The 22,213-nt window shown below is 51.2% G+C and overlaps 1 protein-coding gene across 1 annotated transcript in view; it reads left to right on the top strand.

Annotated features, from left to right (window-relative positions):
- Positions 1-22,213, top strand: part of Arhgap17 (Rho GTPase activating protein 17) — an 83,773-nt gene that overhangs the window by 55,772 nt on the left and 5,788 nt on the right. Inside the window, 10 exon segments of the mRNA XM_047533030.1 lie at positions 1,382-1,509; positions 3,125-3,236; positions 3,750-3,831; positions 6,313-6,393; positions 8,155-8,268; positions 10,431-10,522; positions 11,631-11,787; positions 13,750-13,983; positions 14,893-15,062; positions 19,670-20,290. Of these exon segments, the coding sequence (XP_047388986.1) occupies positions 1,382-1,509; positions 3,125-3,236; positions 3,750-3,831; positions 6,313-6,393; positions 8,155-8,268; positions 10,431-10,522; positions 11,631-11,787; positions 13,750-13,983; positions 14,893-15,062; positions 19,670-20,290 (1,791 nt within the window).

Here is a 22,213-nt window from a genome sequence, read left to right on the forward strand (position 1 = left end):
TATCCTCCAGGACAGGGCTCAGGTGGCCTTCTCAGAATCATTTCTTCAGATGAAAGGGACAGAGTGTCCCGGGGAGAGCTGACCGGCATGGAGCTCTGCCTTCTGGGGGCGTGAGCCCCCCAGGCTTTTTCTATCAGAATCTCCCTCGGGGCTGGACTGGGGCCAGGCTGGGGGTGAGGGGCTCCAGCGGTCCTGAGGGTGTCGAGCGGCTGGCTCCTGGCGTGGCCCACGCCTCCTGCCCTCCTCTCCTCTTCAGTGGGCCTGCCCCCCACTTGCTTTTCCTGTTCGTCTTTAACTGTCTCCAGCTCTCAGGCCTGTGGACTTGGTTTTCTTCCAGCCTCTGTGTGCAGATTGCGTATGGGCTCTGTCCCCTGCCGTGAGGTAGGCGAAGGTGTCAGAACGCACCGGACTCAGTTACTGCCTTCCTCAAACCAGCCGTCCATAGCAGAGTGACTGGACACATGCCCGCCGGAGGTGCCGAGCAGGACGGACAGAACTGAGTGCTCCCCCTGGCATTTTCCGTCAGCCAGCTTCCCTCTCGGACTGCTGCGTGCCTCACAGGCAGCGATAGGTCTCTGCCCTGCCCACAGCAGGCCGGGCTGGCCGAATCCTTCTTACTCTCCTTCAGCATATCCATTTTCTAAATCCTTCTTTCTGTTTGACTACCTTACTGTATGCATTTCTGCTGAGCTGCCTCAGATCTTTGGTGGATGAAGCAGGGCGTCCGACCTGCTGTACTGCTGTCCCGGCAGCCCGGGCCTGCGCTGCGGGAGCCACAGAGGGTAGTCTTTCTCCTCGGAGTGCTTCGGGTCTGTCTGGGAACGCAGCATTCAGAAGCTCTGCCTGTCCTGGAGATGCCATGTCTGACGCATGTGCGCCTGACCATCTCCAGTCCTGTGAAGGGAGCGTCGGACTCACGTTTGACATTTTAAGAGATGGTTTCCATTTTCACATTCAGTGAGTCTGTCTCTCCTCTAGCTGGGAGGCCGGTGCTGCTTTGCATGGCTAGAGTAAGTTTCTCTTCAGTGAAAACAGTATATTCACATGCACCCTCTGTTCTCATGCAAGGCCACCAGCCCACTGTGTGTTGACGTCACGTGGTAACAGGTGCAAGGGCACATTGTCGCTCCTGTGGGCGGCTTGTCTTGGGTGTCGTGTGTGCGCTCAGGGCTTCTGTTCCACAAGAGACCGCCCTGGTCTGGCACGTAGTCTTTGCTCCGGTGAATGGTAAATAACAAAAGCAAACAGCACAGGGGTTTCCCTCCTTCCCAAAGCCTCAGCTACCAATCTGCTAGAAAATCCCCTTTGGTAGTTTGGGGAGACAACAATGTGGTGATGCGTGAGGTGGCCAGATGTCTTACTGACCTGTTTGCTGCTCTAGATAAGTGGGCAGAAAAGCCGGCCTTCGGGACGCCTTTGGAGGAGCACCTGAAGCGGAGTGGACGCGAGATCGCGCTTCCCATCGAAGCCTGTGTCATGCTGCTCCTGGAGACAGGCATGAAGGAGGAGGTGAGGGCTGCCCAGGCTGCAGCCAAGTCTCTGTGCCCTCTCTGCCCAGTACATGATGCCACCTCCGTCCCACCACTCACATTGCACAGCCACTGCTGGATTGTGTAGAATGGTGTTTTCAGATTGTCACTTGACCAACATTTTAACTTGAGCCCCTGTACATCACACCTTACTATATATGATAAACGAAGCACATGTCACAGAACAATATTTACTTTTCCTGCTTCTTACATACTTTGACCTTTTCCTGTCTTGTTTGTATCATTTTAAACTGTTCATGATTTTTTAATACACTGTGTGAATCTATTTTTATTTTTAATTTTTTAATTTTTATTTTTACCAACTGCATTTTGATTTATTGTACACAAATGGGGCACAACTTTTCATTTCTCTAGCGTACATGATGTAGATTCACACATTCGTGTGATCATACATTCATGTAGGGTCATGTCTGTCCACCTTCTGTCCTTCTCCCACCCCCTCCCACAACTGTTCATGATTGGCAGTCATGGATTTCATGATGCATGAATGGGTCAGAGCTTCCATGAGCTGTAGTTTTTTAAAGTAAGCGCCCTACATCTGTATAGTGCTGTGCAATTTTTTTCTTTTTGAAGAGGATGCATTTGTATACTTTATTTTATGACATCATTACAAAAAACCCCCGAAAATCCCCAAGAACCAAGCAGGGTAGTTCTCATGCTTCTTCTGGTGTCGGTAGGGATGTCAGCACATAGGGAGTTCACACCCTGGCAGAGCCAGAAGCAAAGTGCGAGTCTTTTTTTTCCTTTAAAAAACATTTATTGATGTATAACAAACATGGAGAAAAGCGTGCATTATTGTAGGTGAGCAGCTTGGTGAGTTTCACAGAATAAACGGACTCACTGACTCGTGCAGTCAGCACCCAGATCAAGGCCCCCCAGGAGCCCTCCTCCTGTTTGTGGGTCACACATGACCTCACTTTGAGTACCTCAGGTCGGCACTTCTCATCCGAGGCCAGTTCTGCTCTCCAGGAACCGTTTGCAAGGTCCAGAGTCATGTTTGGTTGTCACCTGGGGAGGGGAGGGCTGGTTGGACCTGCCGCAGTGCCCAGGGCAGCCCCAGTGAAGAGTTGTGGGGGGCCCTGAGCTGGACCCGCCCTGTCTCCTAACTCCTGGCCCAGCGTCCCCACGCACCTGCCTCTCTTGGTTGACGCTTTTTGTTTTTCTCTTTTTCTGAAGTCACGTTCAGGGCAGAGAAGTGACTAGCAGCGTGGCTTAACAGTTTTTCTTGAGATGTCAATTTTTTAAGAAACTCCTAAATTTAGAAAATCCGCAGCAGGCAGCATTGTGGAAGCCAAACCTTTGGAGGTAAAAGTGCTTTTGGATGGAGTTCTGCTAGGCACCCGCAGTTTAGTGGGGAGTCAGGGCGAGTGCCTGCGTGGCAGGAAGTGGGCTGCCCTTCCGCACACTGAGCCCTGGGCGCACCCTCGGGCCTCTCCCCTCTCCAGCCGGCCCTGCGAGGTGGCTCTGCGGCTGCTCTCAGAGGCGGAGGTGGCTGGAGCGCCACCGGCCACACAGCTGCTGCTGGCTGTCACTTGCCACCTGCACTTCAGGCTGGGACTTGTCTTTGTCTTTAGGGCCTTTTCCGAATCGGGGCTGGGGCCTCCAAGTTAAAGAAGCTGAAGGCTGCTTTGGACTGTTCTGCTTCTCACCTGGACGAGTTCTACTCAGACCCCCATGCTGTCGCAGGTGAGCTGCACGGAGGGTCTGTAGGTCCAGCTGCCCTCCAAGTGGCAGAGGCCCCAGTTAGGACTCCACGTTTAATTGGAGGTTTAGGTGACAAAATCATCAAATGTCGTCCTAATAAAATCCCCTGAGGTAGGATGTAACACACAATTCTTGCGCTCCTTTTTATTGTGGTCTGTCCCTGCTGCCCGTATTAAACAAGCAAAGGAGCTTATGGTGCAGGTATTTTTGGATGTACTGGTGTGCGCTCCTTCACCTCACAACCCAGATCAGCCTGGCTGCTAACGGGTGGCTCTAGCACTCATCTTATTCTCTCCCCATCTCTCGACATATTTTTGCGAGGGACTGAATGCCTTTTGAGAGCATGTCATTCTCTAACCCTCCTGGCCAGTGACGATCTTGTTTTGTACACCTTGGAAGATTGTAATTGAGATGATTTCAGTTTGCAAGACAATATGCCTGGGGAGACTTCTGGCCTTGCCTTTGCCTACTCAGAGAGAGTGTGAACACTTGCAGGTGCTTTGAAGTCCTACTTGCGGGAATTGCCTGAGCCTCTGATGACTTTTAATCTGTATGAGGAATGGACACAAGTGGCAAGGTAAGTTAAAAGAAAACAGGAATCTCAAAAGCTGCAAGCAGGGATGGACTATGGTGCCCTGCTTGTAAGTCATTTCCCCCCAGGTGTCATGGGCTGGGGAGGTAGCTCAGTGGGTAGAGCACTTGCCTCGCATGCACAAGGCCCTGGGTTCAATCCCCAGCACCACCAGAAAAAAAAAAGATAGCATGCTCATTAAGTAATGTGTCACAGTTCTGTTTATATTAGAGTAAAAATATCAAGTGTTACTATTATCACTGCAGGAAAGTCACAGCTTAGGCATTGGTTTACATTGCATGACTTATATGGTTGAGTATGTTGATTTTACCTACATTAATGAACTGGCTAATTTCAAATCCCCTTTGTATTGAAGAAAACCCTGTAAGTGGGGCCAGGCCTCGCATGTGACTGAGTGGCAGGCTGCCTGCAGGTTCAGCTGTGCAACCCTGTAAGAGGGACGTGTTCCCTGAGTGTTTACTGTGTGTCCAGGACCTCCTGAAATCCTTGATTAACATCATAAAAGGCTGCTGTTATTGCTACCCTTTTTTACAGATAGAGGGACTGGGGCTTAGCAAGGAGCAGGACCCAGGTAGTAGCAAGTCATAGGTAGAGCCACCTCCTGACCCAGACCTGCTGACCCGAAGGCTATTCTGCACCCCTTTCCCTCCACTCCAGCTTCAACATATCCAGCAACCATTGGTCCTAAGCAGGACAGCTTTGCTTAAAGCCTCCTAGAAGCTTCCTTGCCTAGCCAGCCACCTCCACATCTCTTTTGCCCCAGGGTTTTGACTAGTTTCCTAACCTAAGGTGCCTAAGTCTCACCTTTTAAGGGAAGAGGAGCAAATCTCACCTCCTCTGCTGTGCCCTTCCCCCATCCGCAGGCTCAGTCACTTTTCTGTCACACGGGCTGTGATGACTGTAAGCCATTTGTTCTCATCAGTTATACTTCAGTAGGCTGTGAGTCCATCCCATGTCACTTCATCCAGATTTTTGTACTTGAGCTTTTCTCTGTAATTGTGGAATGAGGACTTTACCCTGGCAGGTGGTGAGGTTTTTAAGTTCAGAGACAAGTGTTCTTGAAGTTGTCAAATCTTTGGAACCCAGCCTGGGCCTAGCCTGGGACTGAACTAAATGAACCCATAGTCAGTGCCAGGTAGGGAGAGAGGTGGAGTTTCTTCTATTGGGTGGTGTCTTTCATTCATCCTAATATCAGCTCTTGTTTCTATTCTAAGACGTCAAGACTCTTAGGGGAATAACTTTGTGAAAGAGGTGTCTGTCTTGCTGTGTTAACTCTACAGCTGAGAAATGTCAACATGGCTCCATCCTGGTGCCACATGGACTGGCATCTGAGTATTGAACCTCTGTCCCGTAACTCACCAGAAAGTATGGTCAACTGCTCGCACTCTTTTTCCTAGTGTGCAGAATTGACTCTGCTCCAGGGCTCTGCTCTGTCCCTTTTTTTGCCTCTGGGAGTTTGTGTGTTGAAGCGATGTAGTGCAAGAGCTATCGTAACTACTTCAGGGCAGAAATGGGCTTCTTGGCTTGGGGCCGTGGAGCAGGTTAGAGATCAAGAAATCTCCAGAAGTCTGGGTGCCTGGCACTTGGTAACTGATCTGTGGCCAGGCTGCTCATGGATAAGGAAATCTGGACTCCATAAAACCACCCACTAATCTACACATTGCCTACACATCTTCAGTGGTGTCTTGTCTCCCGGTGCAAAGTGTTGGTCTAAGGTTTTTTTTTTTTTTTTTCTCCAAAGTCTGTGCTGCTTTGCAGCTGTGGAAAACAGTGATAGAAGCATCACACCTAATGTGCCATGTTTTAGTCAGCTTTCCATCACTGATAGAAGCATCACACTTAATGTGCCACGTTTTAGTCAGCTTTCCATCACTGTGACAGAACACCTGAAATAATTAGCTTAAAGGAGGAAAGGTTTATTTTGCTCAGAGTTTCAGAGGTTTCAGTCCATGGTCGCTTAGCCTGTTGCCTTTGGGCCGGTGGTGGAGGAATCCCATTCACCTCACAGCTACAGGGAAGCAAAGAGAGAGATGGGAAGGGGCTGGGGTCTCAGTATCTCTGTTAGGGACATGCGCCCAGTGACCCAGCTTCCTCCAACTTGGCCCTGCCTATTTTTTGTTTTTTACTTTTTGTCTCTAATATTGTGTTTTTATTTTTAAAAATTATTTATTTATTTTTTACAGACTGCATTTTGATTCATTGTACCCAAATGGGGACATCATTTCGTTTCTGTGGTTGTGCATGATGTAGACCCATACCGTTCATGTGATCGTACGTGTACATAGGGTCATGACGTCTGTCTTCGGCCCTGCCTCTTAAAGCTCCCCACCCCTCTCAGTAATGCCAAGGGCTGACAGCCAAGCTATTATCACGTGGGCCTTGGGGGATATTTCAGGTCAATCCATAGCAGTGTATAAATAATAATAGGTGTCAGTAAATTTTTATACATAAAAATTTGTTTACCAGTGTACAGGATCAGGACAAAAAACTTCAAGATTTATGGAGAACATGTCAGAAGTTGCCACCACAGAATTTTGTGAATTTTAGGTAAGTATGATTGGCATTCTGTAAACTAAGTCTGCATGCTGCCGTGGTCCTGAGTGAAGGTGGGTTTTAATCCCTGCAGAGAAGCCATTTAACTCGGGTGTACTTGGCCCATTAGAAAGCTTTGAGTAACCTGGGGCTGCTGGGAGTGGGTGTGACGGGCATCGCTTTGACGCTGGTGGTGTCGCGTTAGCACGTCTGGCACTAATAGGTAAACTGCCTTCATGTTGCTACTGCAGCTATTAGCAAAGTCATTCTTGTGAAATCTGGGCAACTGTGGGTTCACTTTGGAGTCCAAATTGTCCAGTATGTAAACTGCAAAGTTCATGATACTTACATACTCCGTAATATCTTTCATATATAAATAGAGCACAAATCATCCTACTGTGAGAGTATATATTTCTTCATTAAATAATTGTGTTCCTAAGAAAGTGTACCGTGGGACAAACCTCTGGAATTTAGCTGCAGTTTTCCCTTTGACTTAATATGTAACTTTGAAGAAGCATAGAGCCAAGGGGGAGAGGTGGCCCTGGGAAAGAAACTAATTTAAAACCTAGGAAATTCTTCCAACGGGACTCATTTAAAGACAGAACTTATTACAGGTGACATTCCCAGGATGTTAACCTGGCTTGAATTCAGTCTTGATTTCTATCATTAAGCTAAACTGAGTTCCTTTTAATACCTTAAGTATGAACCTTGCCTCGTGAGCTGGCTGGTATTTGTAATATCCCTCATTGATTAACAACACACAGCCTGAAACTGCAATCCTTTTAATCTGTTCACTGCATTTTGGTGGGAACTCAAGCTCAGTTCTTAGGATGTTGGAATTTGACCTTTCGTTTCCTTCTTGTGCTCTGTAATTTGTACTGTTTTTTAAAAATTTGGAGTATATTGCTACAGTGCAGAACTCAAATGTGCACATTGCAAAGTCTTCTGTTCCTATCCCCCAGCCACCTAGTTCTACTCCTGAGACAGTCAATGTTTACAGTTTCTTATATTCTTCTCATTAAGAGTCAGTGCACATGCAAACACATACATTCATATATTCATACTACACACATAGTTTTTCTCCAATTGGCTACTTTTTAAAAAAACCAAATGGTAGTGTGTATTGTACATTCCACTCTCCCCGCTGCCATCTTTGCTTAATACATCTTAGAGGTTTTCCAATATCAGTACATGATGATTTTGTATGGTTATACAGTATTCCACTGTAAGGGTATACTGTGATTTACTTAACCCGTGCCTTATTGATGAATAGCTAGGTTGTTCCTAATATTTGTATACTACTGTCCTTACACAGAAGAGCATACATCTATATGGTAAATTGGATATTTTCACAATTGAAACGTAACATTTTCAGATACAATTTCCTTAAGCAATATAGCTAGGCTTTTTTTTGTTTTAAACACTACGCTTTGTATTAAAAATATGTTGAGCCCATTGTTAGTCACAATGTAATATATTTAGGGGTAGAATAGATAGGCTATAAATGAGAACTGGATTAGAAATATATAGCAAAGAGTGGGTATATCATAGAGATTTACATGTAAGGTATTTTCTCTTTCCAAGCCCTAATTTTTCTGTTTTCTAAATCAAATTACATAAGAGATGTGTAAAATGCTGTACCTGAGTCAGACTCTGATGAGGCGACTCTGCATTTAGTCCCTGAGTGAGCTGGGACTGAACCCTGGGCAGTACGGGGACATGTCTGCCTCTGTTTTCAGAAGGGACGTGCTCGCCCCTTTCTCTTTTCTTCCATAGGTATTTAATCAAGTTCCTTGCAAAGCTCGCTCAGACCAGTGACATCAATAAAATGACTCCCAGCAACATTGCTATCGTGTTAGGCCCTAATTTGTTATGGGCCAAAAATGAAGGGTAAGTAAGCTTTTCCTGTGTCATCTTATTTAAATTTCTTCTTTCTGCCTGATGGGATGAATAGACATATAACTCATGATATGCATTTTAGTTTAAGATGTTCTTTAGAGTGTTTGGAAGTTGACTTTTCCATTCAGCAGACATTCTCGGGACACCACTATAAGCTGGGCACTGTCCCAGATGCTGGTGACACAAGATGTATGAAACTTATCCCTATCTTCTAGGGGTCCCTGCTCTTGGGTAGCCAGGAAGCTTGGTGCCTGCAGTGTGGTGTTGAGATAGATAGGGGTGTGTGTGTGTGTGAGAGAGAGAGAGAGAGAGAGAGAGAGAGAGAGAGAGACAGAGACAGAGAGAGACAGAGACAGAGAGAGACAGAGAGACAGACAGACTATACGGAACTCTGCCTTCCTAGGGTCTCTGGCTTGGCCTGAGAATCAAGATCACATAATGCAGATTGACAAGGGAAAACCACACAGGTTTTACAAGTACGTAGTAGGCCCACTACAGTAGGAAATTGAAGGCCCAAAGAGGCAGTTAGAGCTGGATGATTTTGTACAGAGTTGGACAAAAGTTGTAAATTGGGCCAGCGTGACAAGACCAGGGCCTTGGCTGGTCATGTGGGGAACTGACTCGGAAGCGAGGATCAGTGGAGCAGGGCTGGTTCCTGCAGATTTCCTTCGACCTCCGCGCCCTGTCACCGGTGACAGTGTTCCTTTCCCCTGGCTTCGGAGGGGGCATCTTCCACGTGGAGTAGGTGTCTCCTACCTGAGGAAGAAAAAGGAAAGTCGGGTGCCTTCATGCATGCAGCCTTTCTCAAATGCCTTACTTAAAATAGCCGTCAGGCCAGAGGAGCATATTTTGGGGTGTCCTATCCTGCCACCTTCCACTGACTTTACATAGATAAGAGAGTTTAAGCTGAGGCGTTCAGGGGAAGCCCGCTAGGGAATGGCACCTGAGCTTTACCTTGGTGGACCTGTTTTCCTACAGCTGGCGCCTGCACTCACACATCAGATGTGCCCCATCTTATTTCAGAAAACTTTTATAAGGTTACTCAATAAAGATCCAGCATCTAAAGCAAAGTTAAGATAGGTAGACATACGATAACTACATCGATCATATCTTATGGCAGATAAATTCCAGGCAGATTAAACACGTAAGCACCTGAGTGAGGCTCTAAGAACTTGGTGAGACCTTGCCTTTTTTTTTTTTTTAAATATTTTGTTTTAGTTGTAGGTGGACACAGTACCTATATTTTATTTTTATGTGGTGCTGAGGATCGAACCCAGTGCCTCACGTGTGCTAGGTGAGCGCTCTGCCACTGAGCCACAACCCCAGCCCAAGACCCTGTCTTAAAATTAAAAAAAAAAAAATTTAAAAAGTGGGGGATGTGGTTCAGTAGTTAAGTGCCCCTGGGTTCAATCGCTGGTACCAAAAATACAAGACTTAAGTGATGTTATAAACATGGTTACATTTTTGTAATTTGGGGGACAGAGAAGGAATTTCTAAGTGTGAAAACAGCAAGAAGCAGTGCACTTAAAGTTCATAATTTGGGCTCTCTAACAGGTGTCAGAAAGCACCTTAAGCAAAAATCTTCTCACAGACCAGGAAAGAGTCTAGGGTGTGTGTGTGTGTGTGTGTGTGTGTGTGTGTGTTTCCCCAGGCCCCTCGACCAAGCTGCGTCCCCAGCCGGATGATCGTCATCGTCCGTTTCCTTCCTTTTGGGACGTGGCAGCAGACAGTGGCGACTCTTGGGCGCCCGTCCGGGGTCCAGAACAAGTGCACGCAGGCATGCGGCCCTCAGCGTGGCGATGGGGTCCGTCTTCTGGGCACGCTGTAGCAGTGCACGTCCTTAGGGACGCTGGCAGAGGTGGTCTTGGTGACCTTAGGTCCCAGGAGGCCGCCAGGTACGATGAGGCTCCAGGAGGAAAGCAGCCCTCGTTACTGCCTCTTCAGACCCGCGTCAGGGCTCCTGGGTGCTGCACAGACTGCCGAGGACAGCCGCGCTGGGGTCGCTTTTCCCCCCGGGCGACGGCTGGGCCCTGTGGATTCATTTTTAAATGTGCATTAAATATCTTTAAGATTCATGGAGATGCCCTGACCCCGTCTGCCAAGTCAGAGACTGCCTGGGGGAAGCGTTTTCATTTTGTGACCTTCCTCTGCAGAACACTGGCTGAAATGGCAGCGGCCACCTCCGTGCACGTGGTGGCGGTGATTGAGCCCATCATCCAGCACGCGGACTGGTTCTTCCCTGGAGGTAATCGCCACTTCGAGTCCACGGACTGCTAAAGCGGTGGGGTGATAGTACAGAGTCCTCTCAGGGGTCACACGTCTGCTTTCACCCGCACCTTCTTTCCCGTCTTTGTCCTTCGTACTCATATTTTGACATACTGACTTGGTTTCACTAAGACATATTCAGCCAGTATCTAGTGAAGGTCCTGCTGTGTGTTTGCTGGTGAGATGCGCTGTTCCCCTGGAGAAGGCAGCCGTGCAAGCAGACGCATCACTAGGAGGTGGTGGCCGGAGAGCCAGGTGAAAACTCAGGCCCTGGGAAAAGGGAGCCAGGGTCTGCCTTTTAGCGGAAGTGACATTGAACATCCAGGAGCCTCCACGTGGAAGAGGGCTTTTTGTCTCTCAGGCTGGATGGTGGAGTTTGTTCACAGGTGGAAGAGAAGCAGGAAGGGGTGATTGGGGCCTGTGAGGTCACCGGGTCAGGGAACCGGGGTTTCGTGCGAAAGCGAGAGATCTTCAAGCTACCTTTGTTGCACTCCTGGGACCCACAGAGCTTCCCACGCTTCCTTGGTGGGTACTGGCTCTGCGTGTGCAGCGTCCAGACCTCAGCCCTGCTTCCCTAGAGCAGCAGCCCTGCCAGGGGGGCCCCCTCCCTCCAGGGCGGTACTCAGCTCCTCTCCACTGTCTCCGTCCTTCACATCACGCCTCCCTGGTGTTGGTCGCCCGAGGGTGCAATGGATGAAGGACTGTGGGCCTTCTGCCCAGATGTTCCTTCCAGGAGAGGAATCTTGGAAAAGCAGCCCTTGATGTTTCATTTCTGTCTGATATCAACGTGTAAATATCTCTCACGTTTTTAATGACCAAATAAGTAATCTACACTCATGGTCTTCTTCTGTTTTCCGTGACTTCTTTTTCACAAAAAGAGAAGCAGAAGAGCAGTGTGACTTCCCTTATGAATGCGACCCCCCCATCTCCGGTTCTCTTTATCTCCCACCGGGTTGACAGGTGTTCTTCAGGTGACGGTGCCGGGGGCTGCTGCTGTGTGAAACGGAGGGCGAGGCTCCTGGTCAGATGGGGTGCTTTGGCCCCTCTCGCCTGTGCTGTGCCCCACGCTGTGCCCATTTCTCTTGCAGAGGTGGAGTTTAATGTATCAGAAGCATTCGTGCCTCTCGCCACCCCCAATTCCAATCACGCCTCCCACACTGGAAACGACTCTGACTCGGGGACTCTGGAGAGGAAGCGGCCCGCCAGCATGGCGGTGATGGAAGGGGACTTGGTGAAGAAGGAGAGGTGCGTTCAGACTGTGCCCTCGCAAAGCAGAGCAGGCGGCCGCGGGAGAACGCCCGGCCTCGTCGGCCCCTGTGCACCTCGACTGCTCAGAGGCCAGTTCGCCCAGGAGCCGTGCTGTGGCCATTCCCAGCACCAGTCTGACCGTGAAGTAGGGTGTAGCTTGTCAGTTAACCCTGCCGTGTGCGCCTCGCTTTCCCGATGGCCTGTACGCCCCTGCAGTACAGGTCATCACACGTGTCCACCTGAAGGTGTGGACTGGCGGGAAAGCAAATTGACGGGTGGGGGCCGAGGTCCAGGGTTGTGTGCGAGGACAATCCACATCTCACAGTGAGGCGTGTGATTTTCTGTTTAAAGAGTCGAATTGTTGGTGTCCCTTGGTCTCACCATGGAAGCCAGCCGCTGGACTTGATGTTCAGTGGAGAAAGCTCTGCATTTGCCAGTTCTGGGGAAACTGTGGCTGTTGAATGTGGTGAGAGGTGGTGTCTGCGCTGATCTCTGCAGGCGCTCTGTGATGGCTGAGGGTACTGGAGGCCGTGCCTTTTGGCGTCAGGTGCCAGCCTGTCCTACGTGTGATGAGATGTCCTGTATTCCAGTACTGCTAGAGTTCAGAGGCCTGTCGGAAGCCACCTGCTTTCCCTGATGTCACTGGAAACAGTTTACGTCAAAACTAAGCAACACGCTCTTGCACTCATTGCCCGATCTTATAGAGAGGTGTATGGGAGTTGGTTTTTTTTTCCTTTCTTTTTCTTTCTGCGGCACTGGGGATTGAGCCCAGGGGTGCTGTACCACTGAGCCACATCCCCAGTCCTATTTATTTATTTTTGATTTTTTTATTTTGAGACAAGATCTCACTTAGTGGCTGAGGCTGGCCTCAAACTTTTACTCCTTCTGCCTCAGTGTCCTGAGTTGCTGCGATTGAAGGCATGTGCCACAGTGTTTGGCCAGAATTCACTTTTTATTATTTTTCAATGTAGAAGTCTCACTTACCTGAACCCTCATTCACACTTTCACTAGTGATTCCTGGTGGATGTTATTCTTTCTATAACAAAATTAGTTTTTGTAGATTTTTTTTTTAAATATTTTTTTACTTGTAGATGGGCACAATACCTTTATTTATTTTTTTGTGGTGCTGAGGATCGGACCCAGCGCCTCACATGTGCTAGACAAGCGCTCTACCACTGAGCTGCAACCCCAGCCCCAGCTTTTATATAGTTTAAGCTATAAATTGCAGTGTTACAATTCTTAACACGTGACACATCTCTCAGTTATCTGCCTGGGTGGATTCTCCATGTCAGGGGACCTGGTGAACATGAGCTCAGAGACTCATGCATCTTTTTAGTTTTTGGACTGAGAAAAAGAGGTTTCAGGTTTATATACCAACAGGCTTCAGTGAAAAGAGGGACCTCTTATCCTCCAGCCCCCGCCTCCTTCCAGAAGCAGCCCTTTTCCAGCCCGCTTCCTCTCCCACACCCCGCCTCTGGTCCCAGGGAAGAGGCAGAGCCGTGTGATGGCCTTACACTGCCCCCTGGAGGCCTTCTGGATTTGGCTTCTGCCTTGTTTCCTAAACTGGTTTGAGCCAGAGTGAAGAGTAGGGAAGTAAACACATTAACATGACATTCCTCAAAGTGAGGCTGCCTGTTCGCTTTCAGCCACTCACACCAGGTTGATCAAGGACATTGATCGGTCCCAGGCCCTTTGGCTTTGCTCAGATTTAAAGCCAAGTTGAATTGCTTGCTTTGGTGTTGGGGATGGCCATTTCTGTGGTCCTTGTCCCATCCCTGCATGCTGGGCAACTTGGGCGCTGTTCCCATGTGTGGTCCTGACACATACATGTGAACCCAAGGGCTGCTGCCGTGGTAGTCGGCCTTTGTGTGTGCTGACTGCTTCTCTCGCAGCTTTGGTGTGAAGCTGCTGCCCTGGTAGTCGGCCTGTGTGTGTGCTGACTGCTTCTTCTCTCTGCAGCTTTGGTGTGAAGCTCATGGACTTCCAGGCGCACCGGCGGGGTGGCACCCTAAATAGAAAGCACACATCCCCCGCTTTCCAGCCACCACTCCCGCCCATGGATGGCAGCGCCTTGGCTCCAGCAGGCCCAGAGCCCCCTTCCCAGAGCTCTAGGGCCGAAAGCAGCTCAGGGGGTGGGACAGTAGCCTCCCCTGCGGGCATGTTGGAGCAGGGGCTGAGCCCGGGCGACAGCAGGTAAGGGAGCTGATTCTGCTGGCAGTGGAGGCTGGATGCCCCCACCCTCTTGCAGGTGGTGGCCTTTGGGCATGGCACTCATGTCCAAAGACGTGTTCTAGTGTAGAGTGGACCAGATGTGCCTCCACTCCCCTGATTGGCAAGGGACAGAAAGGACTGCACGGTGCTCGCTTCCTTCTCTGTTTTCAGAAGAAAGCAGCGTGTGTGCGTTCTCTGCCATACTGCTTTGGTGCTGGAACCTGGAGACTCATGGGCACTAGCAGTGTGATGACCCTCTTCTCACCTGCGTGATGTGTACCTGTCACTGTTCACGTGCCATTTGCTTGTTGTCACTTGGTGTGCTACTAGCAAGCATTTGAATGTAGCAAGTCAGTTAAGGTGTCGTGTTCCTGGCATTTAACATTCATTCTCTCGTCCATTAACGCATCCAGTCAGACTCCCTGAGCACCTGAGATGTGCCTCCTAACTGTGCTGGGCATGCTAAGCCACTAGGGCCCTCCCCGCAGGACCCCTTGGGATCTTCCACACCCCATTCCTATGGGGTTCTGTACTCACAGGTCCAACCTACCACACATCAAGAATATTCTTAAAATATTTCTAAAATTGTATTTTAAAAAATGCAGACTTTTCCCCCTGTCATTCCTTAGATAATATAGTACAACTGTTTACGCAGCACTTACATAGTGTTCAATAAAATCTAGAGGTGATTTAAAATATCTGGGGCATTACAGGTAGGTTATATTTAAATACTGCACCTTTTTATATCAGGGATTGAGCATCCCTGGATTTTGGTGTCTACAGGGATTCCAGAACTAGCCCCCGGGGGTACTGAGGGACAACTGTATCTCATACTGTTTAGTCTTCTAGCTAGGAGTGCCTGACATCTAACTTGGCTTTTGCTTCTCTTAGTCCTCCAAAACCCAAGGACTCTGCATCTGCAGCTGGCCCTGCACCAGGGAGAAGCAGCAGTCAAGTGAACAGTGGCCAAAGCCAGGCCCAGGCAGGTGCCAGCTCGCATCAGCTCTCGGTCGGCCCAGCTCACAATGCCGCTGGTCCCAGCCCTCACACGCTGCGCCGGGGTAAGTGACCACTGGGCTCCTTGCCCTCGGGGAAGGCTGCAGACCTCCCTGGGTCAGTGCCAGGGTTCAGGCTGTGGGGCTTTGAGATGGATCTTTTCCTATAAAATTTTCCTATAAAATGGCAAGCAAGAAAATTAGTCATGAAAGAGAAAAGGCATTTAAGAAAAATGGGGGGGAGTAGGAGGAAAGCAAACACCAGAGAACACTTTCCCTGGGAGCCACCAGGCCTACCCAGCAGGGAGCTCTCCTCCAGGAACACTCCCAGTTCCCAGGCCTGCACTCTGTTGGGACCCACCGTGGCCCCTGCACTGCCGAGCGCCGGGATCTGCAAGTCTCTGTGCCTCTGACTTGGGTTCAGGGCTTCCTGGGTCCTGATTGATGATATGAATGGCTCCCTCCTGACCCCCTTCAGGACAGGGACATCTCTTTCCCCCACAGAGTCCGCGCCGTCTCTGGGTGAAGCTCACCTGTGGCCTCCTTGCTCACTCCCTCCTGAGGCCCTCTCTTCACTCTCCCTCTTCTCACCACACTCTGCTCTCAGTTCCTTGGATGGGCTAAGCTCAACCCTTCTCTAGAGCTTCTGCAACTGTTGTTCTCTCTTCTGGAACTTTCTATCCCACATCTTTATGTGTTCCTTCTTATCATTCAGGTCTCAGCTTAAAGGTCACTTCCTCCATAAAACCAACCTCTCCTCCATCTCTACCCTTGCCTTTCTCTATCGTGATACTTTTTTTTTTTTTTTTTTTTTTTTTTTTTTAGAGCATTTTTCTTGATCTTAAAGTCTCTTTGTTTTTAGCTTATTTCCAGTCTCTCCAGAGCTCCTCACATAGCTCTCAATGGGCTGAGTGCTCACTGGCTCACGCACTGCAGTGCTCCCAGCCCTGTACCATGCCTGTCAGAGAGTAGACACTGTGTGGACCCTTGTGGGTCTGGGGCAGGACGCCTCTAGAAGCGTCTAGAGAAGCTAGAGGTGACTGCCCCCCTCCTAGAACATTGGGTAACACCTGGAGGCACTTTAGTTGTGATAAATGGAGAGAGGGCCATTGTTGGCATCTTTTGGGCAGAGGGTAGAGACACTGCTGAAACTCCTGTAGTGCATAGGACCCACCACAAAGAATCAAGTAGCCCAGAATGTCAGTGGTGCTGAGATCAAAAACCCGTGGCCTAGAAAGGGGCCTGACTCAGTGAAGTTGTGTCTAAGTCTACTGGTTCCACGTGAGCCAGCATGACCCGTGTCCTAATGACTAACTGCATTTATTGGCCTATGATGATCCTCACTACAAAGTGACCTGTAGTTTTTAGTAGCTCAATAAATAAGAATTTATTGTAGCAGGTGCTGTTGCATGCAGTCAGGAGTATATTTCTGAGCCCATGTTCTTTTTGGCATCTTCTCTGTAAGCAGGACTGGGGAAAGAGAACAAGCAGCAGCTTTGCTTTGAAAAGCCTCCAGCTAGTTGGAGCGATGGGAGGGTGAACAGGGAGCGTCCTGAGGAGGAGCTCGTAAGGCCACATGCACGCGCAGCCAGCTGCTGCAGTGACAGACTACCCATGGCCGGCTGCTAAGAGGGTTCTTCTGGCTCACAGTTCTGGAGGCTGTGAAGTCCAAGGGCGCACTGCAGCCTCTGCTCAGCTTCTGGTGAGGGCCTCGTGCTGCTTCAACTCGGAAGGGCACCTGGGCGTCTGTGGGAAAGAAAAGGGGGCCGGAGCCCTGGGTAGCTCTCTCCCTGCAGGAAGGGCAGAGACCCGTTCTTGAGGGCTCTGCTCTCATAGCCCAGACAGCTCCGCCTCGGCCTCACCCAACTGGGCCACACGGAGGAAGTAAGCCCCGGCACGCAGATGCTGGGGGACGCTCCAGCCACAGCTTCCAGGGTATGCTAATCGTGTGTCCTGCCTCAGATCAGAGGGAGGCAGGGTGACAGAGGGCAGGAGAGGGTTGCAGCACCGCACAGGGACGTCGTTGTCCTACTCGGCACGTGACGTGTCCCGCAGGAGCAGCATCACTCCTGAGGGCCCCTGTGTGGAGGTGTGGTAAGCCCCGCAGAGCCAGGGCCGTTCTCTGTTCTTCCGCTGATGACTAGAGTTCAGGAGCAGTGGCCGGGTCAGCGTCCACGGTGGTCTACTTTCTGATGGCGCTGCTCGTGTGCTCCCTGCACCCCTGAGGGCAGCTCCCCTGCTTGGCCGTCTGCCCTGGAGCTCACCTGGCTTGCAGAGCACCCACCTGGCTACCCACCTCGGCACCCCAGCCCCAAAATGTGCGTTTGACCAGAGTCAGTCAGCGCGGAAGACGCTCACCCTCTGACAGGTGTGGGCCCCACCCACGGGGCAGCAGCCCGCGTCCCCCCACCCTCCCCAGACCTTGTTGCCCTTTCTTTGTGGTTGAGCTCCTGACACGTAATGCAGGTCTGGGGACCGCACGTCCCGGGAAGAGCCACTCGGTGACGGTCTGACTGCCCGCCAGCCTCGCCGTGCTATAGCGAGAGCGGGGGCAGATCAGCCTGGAGCCCTGGAGCCCTGGGAGGAGGAGGAGCGCAGAGCGGCACAGCCAGAGGTTGGCAAGTCACTGGCCACTGCAGGGCTTCACAATGACGAGGCCGCGCACGGGGGCGGTGGCCACAGGAGGAGGAATTCAGCAGGCCGGCGTCGGGTGATGCCAGCGCCCCCAGAGGCACTCGTGAGTGGGGAGGGCTCTGGGGGCAGAAGCTGAGCTCTAGCCTTCGCCTGAAGTCAGCTGGTTGAAGGCTGCTGACTCGGCCTTTCTCACGAGAATAATAGAGGTCAGGACGCCCACCTCGGGGGTCGTGAGGGTCAAGCTCAGTGAGTCCGCTGGCGAGAGGAGGCGCCGTGTTCACGCAGCATCGCAGACCTCGGGGCGTCTCTCACTCTAGGGAGGAGGCACGCTGGGGACGGGGCTGGCACAGGCTCCTTTGTCCTTCCCCAGGCCCCCCCTCCCCTCAGGCTGCCCTCATGGGCCCCCTCACCAGGCACCCTGGAGGACACGAGTCCCCACACCGGCCCTGCGGACCCCTGCGGACCCCTGCGTCCAGACTGAGGCTCTTCCCTGCCGGCGTCAGCAGCCTCTCTGGCTCCCTGACTCTCGGCTCTCAGGCTTCCTGGGGGATGGTTCCATCCCCTTGCCCCCTCCCCCACTTCCCGCACACTCTCTGGTGGTCTTACCAGGCCCGCTTTCTCAGCCCTGCCCTGCGTGGGTCCCGGCCCACAGCCCTGTCACCCTGCTGTTGTGCTTCTGCTCCTGATTCCCACTGTACACTTAAGTGTCAGGAACGAGCTTTCGTTTTATGAATTTAAAGCTGCTGCCCTTCGAGAGAGCGCTTCCGTGCAAGCTGGCTGGTGGGTTGTGAAAAAGGCACTCGGAGTTGCAGCGTCAGACGTGCTAGGCCAGTGCAGCAGAGCAGACCTCACCTTACCAACTCTGGGTTCTGGGCTCTGTGGGCAGGGAGCAGGGAGCCAAGCAGTGAGGAAGAAAGAGGAAGAAGAATCCAGGGAGTCCACCTGACACGGGTGTGGAGCTCTGCTCTGCCCGTTACTCACTGTGTGGCCTCTTACGAAATGCTTGCCCTCTCTGTTCCTCGGTGTTCTCCACTGTGAAATGGGTGTCGCAGTGCTCAGCTGGTGCCGGTGATGCGTTAGGGGAGTGACACAAGTCCATTTCTGTTCTTCATTTCCTTCTCCCTTTCTTGTGGGATCAGTGAGATCTTAGCAGAAATCATGACATGCTCGGGTCTGCCCACCCTCCTGGCCCAAATCCGAGGCTCCAGATCTGTTGTTCTCCATGCGTCTTCCTCGGTGTCAAGTCCGAAGACCGACCTTGCTGGTGTCAGAAGGAGGGTGATGGCTCTCTTCCTCTCTTGAGAGAAGTTGTTCTAAGGCCGCTCTTCCTCTTTTCTAGGGTGTGTCTGTTAACCCGGATGGTTCTTGGGGTCGGGCCAGGGTTGGCCCGGTGGGCGCCCGCTGCGCCCCCTCCCTCCGTTCTTCCCATGCTCTGGGGCGCTTGGGTGTGGGACCTGGTGCAGCATTTCTGTGTCAGTGTGGCAGCCTCTGTTAACTGCTTTTTCTTCTTTCTGATCTTTTAAAATGACAGGTCACAAAGGGCCTGTGTGTGTAATGCACTTAGTATTTTTAAATGAACTTTTAACTTTGGCCTAAGTTTTGATTTACCGAGCAGTTGAGTTCCCCTGTTGTTCCTGTCTGACATCACCAGGGGACATTCATCACAGCTAAGGGACCGATACCAGTTCCCAGCTATTCATTAAACTCCAGTGACGTCCCTTCCCCACCCAGGAGGTCCCGTCTCCTGCCCCTCCAGTCTGTGCCAGCGTCTCAGTCTTTCCTTGTGTTTTCCTGACTTCAGCCATTTGAGGAGGGGCAGTCGGGTGCTGGGGGGAGCCCCTCCTTGGCGTTGGCCAGATGGCCTTCCGATGGCTAGCCTGGGGCTCCAGGTCCCCGGGAGGAGACCAGGCGGCCGCCCTCCTCCCGGCGGGTGGCGAGGCCAGCCCTGCCTGCGCCTGGAGGGCTTGACCTGCTCCTGGCTAGCTGCTGGCTCGCGCCCTGCTGCTGGAACTGAAAGTGGTTTTTTCTCTTTTGTGCAGCAGTTAAAAAGCCTGCTCCAGCGCCCCCGAAGCCAGGTAACCCACCTCCTGGCCATCCCGGCGGCCAGAGTTCTCCAGGAACAGCTCAGCTGCCACCCAGCCTGTCACCAAAGCCGTGCGCTCGAAGCCCTTCTCCTCCCCCGCAACACACAGGCCAGGCTCCAGGCCAGCCCTCGGCCACCCCCCAGCTCTCTGCACCCCGGAGGTACTCCAGCAGCCTGTCTCCAATACAAGCACCCAGTCACCCGCCGCCACAGCCCCCGACCCAGGCCACGCCACAGGTGCACACCAAACCTGGCAGCCAGGGCCCGCCCACCTCCATGGCACTGCCCAGCGAGCACGGACTCGAGCAGCCGACGCCCACCCCTCCCCAGACTCCAACACCCCCCAGCACTCCACCCCTAGGAAAGCAGAACCTCGGAGTGCCAGCCGCTCAGACCCAGGCGGTGAGTAACCCCGAGGCCGCGCAGACACAGGCTGGAACCCTACCAAGACCCAGACCAGTACCAAAGCCGAGGAACCGACCCAGCATACCCCCGCCCCCCCATCCTCCTGGTGCCCACTCTGCTGGGGACGGCAGCCTCACCAGCGCAGCACCAACAGCTTCCAAAATAGTGACGGGTGAGTAGGAAGTCACACCCACGCTTCTCCCAGCTCTGTGGTTTTCACGCTACCCCGTCACTTAGGCTTTGCCTTTGAGCAACCGCCAGCAGAAGGACCTGCAGCCCAGCTGGCCCCGCCTTGTGCTGGCGCACCCAGGGGCTTGCGTATGGTCTCTGGCTGCTCTTGTGCTAGAGCAGGAGTGGTGCGGTTGGGCAGATCACGTGACCTGCAAAGCCTGCCATCCACCGCCTGCTGTTAAGTTTGGTTTCCTATGCGGGAGGTGCCGGGAGGTATGGGATCCTATCAGAGTGCCACCTGCAAATGGCAGGAGAGGGAGGAATTGGGATTCTTCTGCAAGCCCAGTGCGAGCCTGTTTTGGAGAGGGGATGATTGTACCGGTGCAGTGGGCCACCTCATGGCATCTCTTAGAGGAAATCTAAAACATGACCATTTTACTTAATCATATTAAAAAAACATTTCTGTCCCAGACACTCAAATTTAATATTTAATTTTAGGAATGAATAGATTTTTAGTGTGTTTTAAAAATGGTATTCGGAGCTCCACATCATTTCTTACAGCAGCCTCCTCATACCTACCATAACCTAGCAGTAGGTTGTTCTAAATGGAGGCGTTTTTGGAGAAGTCGCTGAAATATTCCTCTGGGCTCTCAGTGAAAAACGGGCCAACAGTACACCCAAAACTGGTACCCCAGATGGTAAGATAGCCAACTTCAAAAGGTGTCTTTCAATAGCTGCTTTTTCCCAGGAATATAATGCCTGGTTCGCACGTACCTTTAATGGTTAGTGACTTTTCTTATGACACCAGGGTTTATTTTAAAAACCACAAAACCACAATGGTCTCTTTACTTGTTTGTTTCCCAATAGATGTCCTTCCTAGTGCCCTCACAGGTGGGGAAGGTGCCCAGGACTAAGGTCTGTACCCCTCAAGCAGCTTGAACCGCAGCTCCAACGCTCCTGCTAAGCCGCATTTCGTGTATGTGCTTTGGACTTTGTGCTCCAGAGTGGCCCATGTCCCCGCGCGATGGCAGGCAGTGGGCCATCCGTGCCGTGGCACGCGGACCCTCCTTTTGTCCTCATCAGAAGCACGTTGAGCTGCAGAGCTCCAGATGCAGGATGGGTGCCAGTAGACTGAGAGCTGCCTTCAGGCTGCTCACGTAGGATGCTGGCCTTTCTTTCTTGGAAAGCCTTTGACAGCAGTTTGCTGCTCCCATGGCAGTTTGCCTCCCACCGATTGGCTCACCAGCATCCAACCACAGAGGACTCGGGTGCTATCACCACAAAGACTTGTATCCGCTATGTCCTAGCTTTGTTTTATTTTAAAATTTTTTTATCTTAAGTGCAAGTTTAACTGCATGGAGCTTCTTAATTGATGCCTGAAATTCTCAGGACGGGGGTGAAAAACAGTCTTCACCCCAAGATCCTTTCCTGATTTCCTTTGAATCCCTTTGCAATCCAGCATGCCTATGTTTTGCTTTCTTAAACCATAATGAGCTTTTTAAAAGGCGCCCAGAGGCTCATATCAACCTGCCCTTGGCCCTACATTTGCTCAGCAGAAGCCTCTCGTTAGAAGTGTGATTGCTTTCATCAGAGCCGGAAGCATTTCATGGACCCTGTAGCTTCTGTAGGAGCCAGACTTCTATAGACAGCAGAAGGGAAAACTCTAGAGTAACCGAAAACATGGAAGAGGCGCAGGCCTGAGTCCACCCCCTTACTCCTCTGGGAGTGCCCTGTTGGGTGTAGAAATCATTTACAAAGTAAAGTAACTGAACCCTAATCATTATTAAAGGATCAACACTTTCATACTGTGGCACACCAACATTTTATTTCTAGATCTTTCATTTTATTTAGACAGAGGACTAAAAACCAGATCTTCTTTAACACAGTTCTTAACCTGTGATATATTTATGTCAGGTTTTCTGTC

The sequence above is a fragment of the Sciurus carolinensis genome, chromosome 18 (assembly GCF_902686445.1).
Source record: "Sciurus carolinensis chromosome 18, mSciCar1.2, whole genome shotgun sequence".
NCBI lineage: Eukaryota > Metazoa > Chordata > Mammalia > Rodentia > Sciuridae > Sciurus > Sciurus carolinensis.